Source organism: Canis lupus, chromosome 6 (genome assembly GCF_048164855.1).
Source record: "Canis lupus baileyi chromosome 6, mCanLup2.hap1, whole genome shotgun sequence".
Lineage (NCBI taxonomy): Eukaryota > Metazoa > Chordata > Mammalia > Carnivora > Canidae > Canis > Canis lupus.
The window spans coordinates 39,887,065-39,899,595 of NC_132843.1; the positions used below are offsets into that span (position 1 = coordinate 39,887,065).

Genomic DNA, 12,531 nt, shown 5'->3' on the forward strand with positions numbered 1-12,531 from the left:
CCAGCTGCGAGTCGGTGGCCTGAAGGTTACCAAATCTCGCGAAGCTCGTTTTCCCTCCGGGAAGTTGCCAGAACTAACTCTGGGCAACGCAGCCTCCTTCCGGTTTTTCCACGTCCTTGCGAAAAACTTTATTGACAAAGCTGCCGTGGGACGGACAGTGGGGCCGAATCTGTGCTGGGTGGCTGCCGATGGGCCCGAAGCCCGGAGCGAGGCTTTTTGCTCTGTCCTGCAGTGGCCATTTGACCATCCTTCCAACCCTTCCCAGCCCCCCACTGGAGCCGCATCTCTTTCAGATGACTGCTGATTCCCCTTCTTCCTTTTCCCCATCACTTGAACAACGTGAATGTGCAGGTTTCCTTGGAAAAGGTGGGACACAAGAGTAAGGCTCTCCCGAGACGTGACCCTTGCAGGGCGCCGCGGCCCTGGGCTCCCGCGGCTGGATTTCACTTGGTGTCTCTGGTCAGCCCAGCAAAATTCATGGAACACCTGCTGCCCCCTGGCCACAAGCCAGGGCTCTGGAGATGCAGGGACCAGCAATCCAGACACTGTCCCGCCCTCACAAAGCTCAGGTGGCTTCTGGGGTGAGGTCCCACAGGGATGAGCAGCCACTCTCACATTTCTGCTTGAAAAGTCGCTCTGAATTCTTACAGCTTTCTTAACCCTGAACCTGGCTACAAAGCAAGGTGTTTCGTGGTCTGTGTAAGCTGTAATAGGAACACGAGTTCTTTCCCACCCCTGTCTCCTGGTTCCAGCCACCAGCCTTTCTTCTGTTCCTGAAATTGCCTGAGCTGGTCATTCCCCTGTTCTCTCCTCGAGACACTCCTCCTTTCCCATCAGGTCACAGCCCAAATGTCATCTTGGCAAAGAGGTTTTTCTTCACTCGAATTGTCTTCTTGATTAAGGTCTTTATCATCTGTTACCCCAATAGAACAAGCTCTTTGAAGACAGAGACCTCACCTGTCATCTTCTCTCCTGTGTCTGTGCCTAAAAGAGCGCTTAGCTGAAAACAGGTGCTCAACAAATATTGCATGGATAAATGTAGAAATTCCACCTCTTTTCTGGGTATCCCAACCTATTCCAAACACCCTTTGACGTACAGACCCACTCTTTATCCTCTGCTTTCCTGAACTTCAAGTTCCCACACATCCCATGTGCCTGGAACTCACACTGACCTTTATGCCCAGCTGCACCCCCACTTTCAGAAAGCAGGATATCCTCCACCAGGGCTTTTCTGTCGGCAGATTCAGCAGGGCGGGGCCTGCCCCTTTAATCTGGGCCCCACCTGCTCTGGTCAGACAGGTTTGGAGACACTGGTAGAGGGAGAGAGACTGAGAGGAATAGTTGCGGAGCCAGCAGAGGACCCAGGCAGCTCCTTTCCAGACGTTGGGGACCCTCCGCCTCTCCAGATGGAAAGTAAGAGGGTGTCATGGGTCCACGTGGCAAGGGATAGAAGGCCCTAGAGGAGGTGGAGAGACGGGACTCAGCCCCTTCCAGCAGCACTGCGATGGAGGAAACAGGGAGGGGAGAAAGACAAGAGAGGAGGCATGGGAACAGCCATAATTAGACCTAGACATCAGAATGGACAGCCCCAGGCCCTCTGGAGATGGAGGATGAAAGACAGGGGCTAAGGAAGAGTGTGGAGACTGCCCAGGTACACAACTTGGAGACAGAAGAGCAGGACGCACTACTGCTGCTAATTCCTTGGGACTTATTTGTTGGCAGATCCCTGGTATCAGTTACCAGGAGAGTTCCAAGCAGGAATCTACAAGGAGAAGGGGAGGTTTGAAGGTGAAGGAGCAGCTTCTCCATCCACAGGGAGGCCCCTAGTGGGAAGGAAGCTCCTGGCAAAGCTCTAGAAACCCACTCTTCCTCCTGTTTCCGCACTAGGGTGGCTATGACCCCAGGGATTTGGGTGGAGGGGTTAGGAAGAGTGGGTGGACTGGCCGGGGCCACAGCTGCCAGCGCCTGTGCCCCCTGACTCACCCTCTCCTGCTGGATGGCCTTTGATGGTGAAAAGGTGTCTCCATTATGGCTGCTCACTTCCCTCCCATCTCCTGTGTCAACACCTTCCTCTGTACCATGTTCACCCTAAGGTCCCAGAAGGGGCTAATGCCCATGAGACCAGCTGCCCGGAACCATTCCAATTCTATCAACCTGTCCCAAGGGCCAGAAGCCAGGAACTTCTAACAGAGCTTTCCTCCACTCCCTCCAGGGTGATATGACTTTATGGTAGACACCAGAACTGAGGCCCCAGCATGACAGAACCCGAAACCCTGGCCCTGCTGCAAGTGAAGGGGTCTGAGGCTGTGGAGAAGAGCCTGCCCCAGGCCCTGGTCCCCAATGGCCAGCAGCCGGAAGAGGAAGGTGGGGCTGAGTCCCACAGAGCTGAGTCCTCCGAGATGGGGTCTCCAGCTAGATCTCCTGTGGCTGGAGAGGGGGCTGAGGATGGTCTCAACAGCACAGTGAGTGAGGCTGCCACCTTGCCATGGGGGACCGGCCCCCAGCCCAGCGCCCCATTCCCAGACCCCCCAGGCTGGCGGGACATCGAGCCAGAGCCACTCCGGTCGGAGCCACCCACCAAGCTAGAGGAGCTGTGCGAAGATGATGCCAACTTGCTGCCCGAGAAGGTGGCCCGGGCCTTTGTACCCATCGACCTGCAGTGCATCGAGCGGCGGCCCCAGGAGGACTCAGCTGTGCACTGTGAGGCGGGCGAGGGCGAGTGCAGACGGGCCTGCCTGTCCTCCCGGGCTGCTCAGCCTGAGCCCCGCGAGCGCAAGTGGGCTGAGGCCGTGGTGAAGCCGCCTGGCCGCTCCTGCAGGGGCTGCAGGGGCTGCGGGGGCCGGGAGGGGCTGAGAGCCGTGGCCTCCATGGGGGCCGCCCTTGTCCTCTTTCCCTGCCTGCTGTATGGGGCCTACACTTTCCTGCCCTTCGACGCTCCTCGGCTGCCTACCATGAGCTCTCGCCTCATCTACACGCTGCGCTGCGGGGTCTTTGCCACCTTCCCCATTATCCTGGGTGAGCCAGGCCGGGAGAAGGGAGCAGGGTAGGGGGGCAGGAGATCCCCTACCCCGGGCTAGCCCAGGCTGGGGTGGGTGCACCCCTCCCTACCCCCTATAACACCTCTCTGGCTTCCCGCCTGCTGCCCCCAGCTGACCCTGTGTATCCTGCAACGCCAACAGGGCTCCTGGTGTATGGGCTGAGTCTGCTGTGCTTCTCGGCCCTGCGGCCTTTTGGGGAGCCGCGGCGGGAGGTGGAGATCCACAGGCGGTATGTGGCCCAGTCAGTCCAACTCTTCATCCTGTACTTCTTCAACATGGCTGTGCTTTCCACCTACCTGCCCCAAGAGACCCTCAAACTGCTCCCTCTGCTCACTGGTCTCTTTGCTGTCTCCCGGTGAGTTGGCTGGGTGTGGGGCCTGGGGGAGGGGATGGTGCTGGAGGGACCCAGGCCTCTTGTCTGGGGAAATGACAGGGACAGGAAGCCTTCTGGATTCTGTGTTAGCCGGCTGTGCACCTGGATCGGTGAGTCTGCCTTCTCCCTTACACCTTACCTCACCTGGTAGCAGGTGACCAGCTATGTGTCTTCTTAAAGGAAGTTGATTTCAGAGACCCATAGACCAACTTACTAAAGCTGGAAGGTGTCGCCTAGATCAGCCTCCCACCCATTGCTGCCACTCCTCCCAGAGACTCTGGTCAGGTGGTCTTTGGCCTGCAGGTGGACAGCCCCTATCACCAAAGCTCAATTCAGTGTAAGACCGTGTGTCTCATTTATCAAAGGTCCCAGTTACTAGAAAGTGCTGTAAACTGCTGCCCTGACTTTGACTCTGGAATTGCCCAGGACAACCCAGATCTTTGACAACAGCTCTCCATGTCCCCACTCCAACACCCTCCTCCCCCAGGGTTTACTTTACCAAACGGTCCTTGTCCCTGAGTCTCATGACCTTCCCTTGGAGCAGAAGACTGTCCTACTTGTTGGTGCTCACTAGCTTGTTGGCTCTCATGCAGCCTCGTTCCTCTGCCTTTGTTTGGAAATCACCTGAAATCTCACGGTGTGTCCATGTCAACTGCTGTTAACCCAGAGGCACTTTTGAATTTCTGAAGGCGCATGCAGAACTTTATTTCCCTATTTGCTTTTGTTACTTTTGGTACAGGATTCCAGGTCCCTTTAACTGCTAGAACATTCTTCCTCTTGAGCTAGCATGTGTTTGCTGTCGCTGTCACTTGTGACTGTAGTCTAGCACCATCTGTCCCACCAGTGTGCTGGCCATTGTGCAGCCTGTTTTTTCCCAGATGCTTCCCAAGATGAACTCACTCTCCCATGTGTATCTTGAGGAGTACCGACCTCAGAAGTTGGCTTACACAGTAAGAGAAGTGAGGGGATTACAGGAAGGCCCAGTGCTTATCTGGCCCTGCTCACCCATTTCACAGCAAGTAGAGCACCGCAGAGCAGGGCAGGGTAGTGGCCGAGGCCCTTCAGGCCTGGAATGCAGGCCCCTCTGGCTGTCACCCAGGCCCCTCCCTTCCCCACCTTCCTTGAGCACTCATGCCTCTGCTCCTCCATCTGTGCAGCACAGTTGTGGGGAATTAAACGAGTTTGTTCATGCAGCCCTCGCAGGAGCCCAGGGCGCAGTGAATGCTCAGCAGCAGCATTAATTTTGTCATGCTGCCCACTGGGGCTTTTTCCTCCATCCTTCCCTCCGACCCATGCAGGAGGGCACAGCTATGTCCGTCTTGTACTAAGTAGTCCTTCATGGCTTGAGAGGGAACTGCTGCCGTCCTGGCATTGAGGGGTATGTATTTGAGTGGATCTTCGGGGAGCCGAAAGACCCATCCCTTGGGCTTCGGGCCCTCGTGGAGATGGCTTGCTTACTCTTTTCCCCTCTGCCCCTCTCAAATAGCAGGAGAGAGGATACTGATTGGGCTTAGGTTCGTGCCTGGTTTTACTATTTCCCTGACATGTGGCCTTGGACCGGTTTTTCTTCACCCCTTTGGAATCTTAGTTTCTTCATCTGCAAAAGGAGACATCCCTACAGGGGGGTGAACTTCATCTGTGAAAGATGAGGAAGCTGGTCATGTATTGATAGAACACTAAGCTCCAAGATATAACGTTAATGGGGAAAAAACAGCGTGCAGGATAGTCTGTCTACACAGAGTGCTAGCACACTTCAGAAAAGGGGAAAAGGAAAACATCAATCATTTACTCGCTCATCTGCGCATAAAACAGCGCTTGATGGGCAAGCCGCCACGACACTGGACATCCGAGGTGGGGGCAGAGGGGCCAGGTTAGGGTGGCTGTGTATCAGGACAGGGAGACATTTTACTATGTGCACTGGAGCCTTTTGCATTTTGAACCACGTGAATGTATCCTGCCTGCGCAAAGGTTGTTTTTTTTTTTTTTTTTAGATTTTATTTATTTATTCATGAGAGACAAAGGCAGAGACACAGGGAGAGGGAGAAGCAGACTCCCTGTGGGGAGCCCGATGCAGGACTCAATCCCAGGACCTCAGGATCATGACCTAAGCTGAAGGCAGACGCTCAACCGCTGAGCCACCCAGGCATCCCTATGTAAAAATTTGATTATTTACTTATTTTTTTAAATTTTTATTTATTTATGATAATCACACAGTGAGAGAGAGAGAGGCAGAGACACAGGCAGAGGGAGAAGCAGGCTCCATGCACCAGGAGCCCGACGTGGGATTCGATCCCGGGTCTCCAGGATCGCGCCCTGGGCCAAAGGCAGGCGCTAAACCGCTGAGCCACCCAGGGATCCCTACGTAAAAATTTTAAACTTAATATTTGGAAAGTGAACGAGGAGGGGAATAATATATTCGTCTCATGGAGATGTGAAGATGTGTACGTTGGTGTTTCTAAAGTGGTGCACGAGCATGGGCTGTTTAGAAGTATCGGTAGTACCCACTGACCCCCATCTGCTCTTCCCATCAGCCTCCAGGCCAGCTAGCTGATGCACGTCCCTCCAGGGGAGGCTGACCTCTTCTTGCCCTCCCCTCGCAGGCTCATTTACTGGCTGACCTTTGCCGTGGGCCGCTCCTTCCGAGGCTTTGGCTATGGCCTCACGTTCCTGCCCCTGCTGGCCATGCTGGTGTGGAACCTTTACTACATGTTCCTGGTGGAGCCTGAGCGCATGCTAACTGCGGCTGAGAGCCGCCTGGACTACCCCGACCATGCCCGCTCAGCCTCGGAGCACAGGCCAAGGCCCTGGGGCTGAGGCCTCTGCAGCCTCAGCCCAGCCCTGGCACCTCGGGGGAGAAGCTGCACTACTGCCCCGACTGTCCCTGCTCCCCCCGTTGGTGTAGCCCTTCACCTCAGGAGCCCGGGGCCGTTATGAGAGAGGGACTTTGACTGGTTTCTTGTGGGGAAGGAGATGGACAGCTATGTCCCTTCTGCATGCTGCAGGTAGGGCACCAGGAGCAAGGGCGTGTTTCCTTCCCCAGCAGCCCCAGCACTGCCCCCAGGACCCTGCCCCACCCTCCAGCCTCCTGCAAGGCCTCAAGCGGGCAGAGCTACGGCCAAACTGGCCGTTTCTGTGCCACTGTCTAAGTAGAGGGCCGCAGGGAGAGTGGAAACCTTGCCCAGGCTGAAGAAAAACACTGGGCATCCGATCAATCAGGACTTTCACATTTGGTGAAAACCTTCTGGAGGGCCTGGGTTCAGGACCCTCCACTGCTGGCCCTTGTGGGACCTTTAGCTTCAGTTCAGATAATTAAAGCTGCTCCAGCCCAGAGCTGGTCTCCTGTCTTCCAACCCAGTTAGGCCCCTGTAACCTCCCACCTCTGAAATGCCCACAATATGTGTCTCCCAGGGGAAGAGGTACAGGGGGGAGAAGAGGCCCGCCTCAGGGGAGGGGGAGGGGTGTGTGTGCAAGTGTACATGCGTGTGTGCCCTCACACGTGGTGGCCAGGAACTGGCTGCAGGGCCCAACAGCTGATGTCAACCCCGTGGGAGCATGTGGGTGACGAGAAGTGGCTGCCAGTCTTCCTTGGCTCTTTCTTCATGTTTGACCCCCACTCTCAGGTGTCTGTCCCTCGTCTGACCCAGAGAGCACCAGAAGCTGCTGCCCCGTTGGTGGGAGAGGAGTGTCTGCCTGGTGACGAGAAGGGGGCGCACCAGGGGAGACACGTCTACCATGCCCACATCTCAGCCTCTGGTTCCTGGAACCAGCCTAACACCTGCCCACAACATCCACACTGAGACAAGCACCAGGGAGAAAATAAGTCTATTTTGTGCCTTCTGGGGCAGCCAACCAATCAGAAGGCCTTTGATTTATGTCTGTGAGTCTCATGCCAGGAAAATGGTGGAAGGGCAGAGGAGTATCACTAAGGGACCCCCCCCCACCTCTAGCAATCACCCTGTTGCTGGTCCCTCCTGAGAGTATGATGGAAGCCCCGCCTGGGGGTTCCCTGAGGTTTTGCAGAAAAGCAAGATGGGAGAAGGGAGCAGCTAACCCTTCAACTGGCAGACCAGCAACACAGGCCCACTAGTTAATGTCCCGTCCTCCAGAGAGTGGGCCTCAGTTTATAGGCTGGTATTGGGAGCACTGCTTGTGCCACAGCAGCAGAAATATGCCTCCTGCCAGCAGCATGAGCCCTGGAGCACCCAGGGCCACTGCCATGATGCCTAGGATTAACGGGGACAAGGCGTCCACTGGAGGGGTGCCCACACCCAGGAGCATTGACCTAGGGCAGGGAGAGTGAGAAAGACAGGTAAGTAGGTTAGGCAGGAAGACCAGGAAGCCAGGCACCCCCACGTCCACTCCCAAAGCCCCAGCCTGCCCCGGCCCTCACCAACTGAGATAGTATTCGTCCCAGTAGCCGGGGCCTGTAGGAGCCCCAAATGTCAAGTTGAAGGCACAGAAGTCAGTCTGGGGCCCAAAGAAGGCTCGGACGATGGGAGACTGGGGAAGAAGGTATGCCAAGGTGGGGCGAAGAGGGGAAGCTTGGCAGGGCAGGGATGATTCCCGGCCCCTCTGCCTCTGGGCAAAAGCCACTGGCCGCCACTGCATGAAGCCCGAGGGCAGGGAGCCCCACAGCAGCTGGTCCAACTGGGAGAAAAACAACAGGATGAGGAGGACCAACCTTTGCCCACCCTCCAGTTCCTCCACCCTTCCCGGCCTCCCAAATGTTACCAACTGTCCAAAGGCCTAGGCTGCCCCCAAGGCTGCTTACATAGGGCCTCCGCCCCTCCTCTGTAGAAAGAGAGGTGGCTCGGGAACACTGGGTCCTTTCCCAGCCCTGACGTCCATAAGCCTATACTCAGCTCACAGCCCCAGGTCCCCAGGCTCCCCCAACCCCCGGCCCCCAGGCCTGGCTGCCTTCTGTCTTCCCCACTGAAGGCAGAGGCTGGGTCAGCACAGTGGCCAGCATTTGAATGAGCTGAATGGCACCACTAGTTGGTAACTGGTTACAAGGTTCTTTGAAGTCCTACCATCCCCCACCCATCCGCCTCTCCGCCTGAAGACTGACCTTGAAGACTGCAGGTGCATATTCATCATCAATGGAGCGCTGCTCCTGCACTGAGGGGCAGTCGGGGGCCTGGCCCAAGGTGGCTACCTCCAGCCCAAACAGGGAGCGGTTTCCCCGGGGATAGGCCCCAAACAGGGCCACCTCTAGCTGGCAGGTGTCTGCTGAATGCAGGAGGCGCGGGGCTTGGGCTGGGCGGCTGGATCTGGTGAAAGCCTGCACCTGGGATGGGGGAAGCGGGCGAGGCATGGGAAGCAGGGACCTGCCTGTATGTGAAGGCCACCACCCCCACCCTCAGAAAACAGCCTTTGGTGTTCCTCTCATTCCCCACACCCTTACCCTGAAGGCCAGGCTGCCATTGGCAAAGGCCCCAGTGGGGTCCTGAATGGGGCGGCCTCGAAATGTGGCGCTCAGGGTAGCGAGATCCAATGAGTCAGTGATGTTGTTCCAAGAGAACTCCGCCAGGGAATACGGGGGATACGGTTTTCCCGGAGGCTTGGCTGACGCCTCAGATGTGTTGGCACTGTCAAATTCAAACAGCTGGCAGGCAGGGTGAGATGGGACAGGAGTTGCCTGAGTCTAGCTACCCCCAGAGCCACCCCCGCCCCATGGCTCCTATGCTTGACTCTACTTCCCATACCCTGGTCTTCGGTCCCCACCTTGGGCCCGGGTGAACCCTCTGCTCAGCACTCTTCCCCTTTGGCTCTCCCCAACCTCCTCACCCTGGTGAAGACAAGGGCAGAAGAAAACTGGATACTGTTCTTGGGGAGCACCCTCAGGCCCCCGTCAGGCTCAGGGGAAAGCAGGCGGCTCCAGTTGACAGTCAGGGTGCTGTGGGGGGTGTTGGTGGCCACCAGCAGCACTGCCGGTGGCCCCATGCTGCTCCACACATAGTGCAGTGTGGAGTTGCTACCCACTGCCCGGATGTGGAGCAGGTTCGGGGAGGGGTCTCGCCAGTCAGGGATGACCTCCAGAGACACCTGGAATACGGCATAGTGGAGGGTCAAGGGAACGAGGTCAGGAAAGAGGCACAGGACAGAGCAGCTGGGGAACAATGGGGAAAGGCAAGAGACGCGGTGTGGGAACTCGGGCATCTGGTTTGAGGCACAGGCATCGGCTGGAGGGATGTGGCCTGGAGAGCCGGCCAGAGCCACAACCACCCTGACTCCAGCAGGCAGACGAGGATACGGGGCCAGGGGTGAGAAGCAGCCCAACTCTTGCTGGACCTGGGTCACTCAGGGCTGAGTCAGGCGCTGGCAGGTGTCCCCTTAAGACAGGGAGCCCGGGAGTCCCCCTCGTCCACAATCCTGTGCCAGGGCCCTGGCGGTGCCCCACCAGCCCTGCCGCTTGGGTGCCTCCCAGGGTAGCATTTCCAGGAACACCTACTGCTCTAGCCCCTCACCTGGCGAGTTTCCTCCCCCAGCAGGCCAAACGGGGCTGCAGACAGCAGCTGAATCAGGAGGAGCATGGAACTGGGGGCACAACGCCCGCAGCCCCAGCGGGGCCCCTCATGGCGGCACATGAGGCCCCAGTTGCAGAGGGCGGAAGAGACTTGGGAGTCATGTGACTCACACACCCAGCTGACCTCCTTGTGGGGCGGGGCTGCCACCAGCTCTTAAAGAGACAACTCCCTTGAGCCAGTTGAGGTTGGAGAGAGAATATAACCCCAGAAATTAGGAGCTTGTCATCCCCAGCAGGGCTCCAAGCAAGACACCCCAGACTAGACAGGTGCGTAGCCATACGGCCTCTCCTACCCAACTGGCCACACTGGCTACCTGTAATGGCCATGACGTCGGACTCCAAGATCCCAATGATCCCAATAAGCCAACTGTGCTGTAGAGAAGGAAGAGCAGAATCTGCAGAAATTAGGGGTGGGGCGGGGGACAGTATAGCCCAGTTGATTTTGCCAGTTGTTCATATTTATTGAACCCCTAAGTAATGCAGGTTCCTGTCCCAGAAGAGCTCAGTTTTATTACGGAGAAAAGATACTTCAATAAATAGTTGAGAACACCACATACATTTTGTCAGAGTTCATATCTGGCTGAATAAATCGCTTTGTTGTTCTTGGATGTTTTTGCTTAAAATTATTTTGACTAAAAAACAATTATTTTGACTAATAATAAATGCCTATGACACAAACTTCCTAAGGTAGTGAAAGGGGTCTGTCATCTTTATTCCCCAGCAACCCAGGTCCTGAGACAACTACTGCGTTGGTAATAGTGTCATTCCAATGATGTTCCATGCAGGGGCACCTGGCCTGCTCAGTCGGTAGAGTGTGCGACTCTTGGTCTTGGGGCCTACAGTTCAAGCCCCATGCTGGGCAGAGCCCACTTAATAAAACTAAACCAAAGGCAGCCCGGGTGGCTCAGCGGTTTAGCGCCACCTTCAGCCTAGAGCGTGATCCTGGAGACCCAGGATCGAGTCCCACGTTGGGCTCCCTGCATGGAGCCTGCTTCTCCCTCTGTCTGCATCTCTGCCTGTGTCTCTCTCATGAATAAATAAAATCTTGAAAAAAAAAAAAAGATGTTTTGTACACAATGTGTACACATGCACACTGCGTGTGTGCACATATATGTAATACCATGCAATGGAATCCAAACACCCTTCTGCTGTTTGCTTTTCTTTTTCACTTACACATTGAAGACTGTTCTCTGCACCTGGAACTCATTCTCCACTTAAGTATATTACTGCAGGAGGAGGTCCCAGGGATACATTTAACATAACTGTGGTACTTCCCAATTTCCCTTTGAAATGAATCTCTCTGTAGGTACAGCATTTCATATACATTTGAATCCAAATATAGAAGATAAGCAGCCAGGATTCAAACTGCCAGGGCAAATTGACCTGTGTATGAGGTCTATTGATGGGCAGGCCACGTACCAGAGGGGCTTCATTAAGTGTTCACACTTACATGCATGTCCCTAACAAGTAATGTTATTAGCTCTGTGTTTGTCACTTCTCTGGAGCTTACACCCTTGGCCTATTATTTCTATGGGCCCTATCTCCTTGACTGCCAAATTCTTTTTGTTGTTTTTTTTAAGATTTTATTCATTTGAGAGAGAGAAAGCATGCATGCACACAAGCTGGGGAAGGGGCAGAGGGAGTGGGAGAAGCAGACTGAGCTGAGCAGGGAGCCTGGGGGGCTTGATCCCAGGACCCTGGGAACACAATCCTGAGCTGAAGGCAGACGCCTAACAGACTGAGCCACTCAGGCGCCCCTTGACTGCCAAGTTTTAAAAGTTCTTTAAAGAGAGATGCCTGGATGGCTCAGTGGTTGAGTGTCTGCCATCAGCTCAAGGTGTGATCCTGGGGTCTGGGATCGAGTCCTGCATTGGGCTTCTTACAGGGAGCCTGCTTCTCCCTCTATGTCTCTGCCTGTCTCATAAATAAATAAAATCTCAAAAAAAAAAAAAGTTTTGTTTTTTTTTTAGATTTTATTTATTAATGTGAGACACACACAGAGAGGGAGAGAGGGACAGAGAGACAGAGACACAGGCAGAGGGAGAAGCAGGCTCCATGCAGGGAGCCTGATGTGGGACTTGATCCCGGGTCTCCAGGACCACGCCCCAGGCTGCAGGCGGCACTAAACCGCTGCGCCGCCAGGGCTGCCCTCAAAAAAAATTTCTTTAAAGAAATTACTTTTTGTATTGGAACAAATATCACCGCATCCGCAACCCCCTACTTCCTGTTTGTTGTTTTCACAATGCAAATTTTTATTTTCTCCCACTCTGATATAGTAAAAAATGTCATGTGTTCTAGTTTCACTTTCTTGTATCAGAATCTTTCAGCTGCCTGGAACTAATTTTGCAAACAGTGGATGAAGTAGGGATCCAATTTCATTTTTCCCCCAAACGGCTACTCTAGGATGAACTCAAGTTTTCTCAAAAAACTTTTTTGAGACAAGTACTTGTATCATCTGAGGTATCAACTTTGGGAACTGACTGGGGGAAATAGAAACAAGAGTCTTGCCTAAGTAGAGGGAGCTAGGGTAATCAGGGATTCAAGCCTCCCCACCACCCAAGAAACGCTGCTTTATAGGAGGAAATCCAGGAGTC

At 55.0% G+C, this 12,531-nt stretch overlaps 2 protein-coding genes across 6 annotated transcripts; one reads left to right on the forward strand and one right to left on the reverse strand.

The window, feature by feature from the left end:
• The first annotated feature begins 50 nt into the window (after nt 1–50).
• On the forward strand, nt 51–7,985 carry TMEM79 (transmembrane protein 79). 4 transcript variants are annotated; one of them, XM_072829954.1, is made up of 6 exons: nt 51–379; nt 929–1,010; nt 1,296–1,413; nt 2,213–3,015; nt 3,180–3,393; nt 6,012–7,985. In XM_072829954.1, the coding sequence occupies exons 4-6, from the start codon at nt 2,256–2,258 to the stop codon at nt 6,223–6,225; spliced, it is 1,188 nt and encodes a 395-aa protein (XP_072686055.1). In that variant the 5' UTR covers nt 51–379; nt 929–1,010; nt 1,296–1,413; nt 2,213–2,255; the 3' UTR covers nt 6,226–7,985. The 4 variants fall into 4 exon arrangements, with proteins under 4 accessions (XP_072686055.1, XP_072686058.1, XP_072686054.1 ...); XM_072829957.1 differs by having other exon boundaries at nt 1,300–1,413; XM_072829953.1 differs by having other exon boundaries at nt 51–1,010.
• On the reverse strand, nt 7,217–10,042 carry GLMP (glycosylated lysosomal membrane protein). 2 transcript variants are annotated; one of them, XM_072829951.1, is made up of 6 exons: nt 9,879–10,039; nt 9,199–9,456; nt 8,816–9,016; nt 8,480–8,698; nt 7,802–8,058; nt 7,217–7,693 (listed from the first exon to the last, which is right to left on the reverse strand). In XM_072829951.1, the coding sequence occupies exons 1-6, from the start codon at nt 9,996–9,998 to the stop codon at nt 7,528–7,530; spliced, it is 1,221 nt and encodes a 406-aa protein (XP_072686052.1). In that variant the 5' UTR covers nt 9,999–10,039; the 3' UTR covers nt 7,217–7,527. The 2 variants fall into 2 exon arrangements, with proteins under 2 accessions (XP_072686052.1, XP_072686053.1); XM_072829952.1 differs by lacking the exon at nt 7,802–8,058 and having other exon boundaries at nt 9,879–10,042.
• Nucleotides 10,043–12,531: the final 2,489 nt, after the last annotated feature.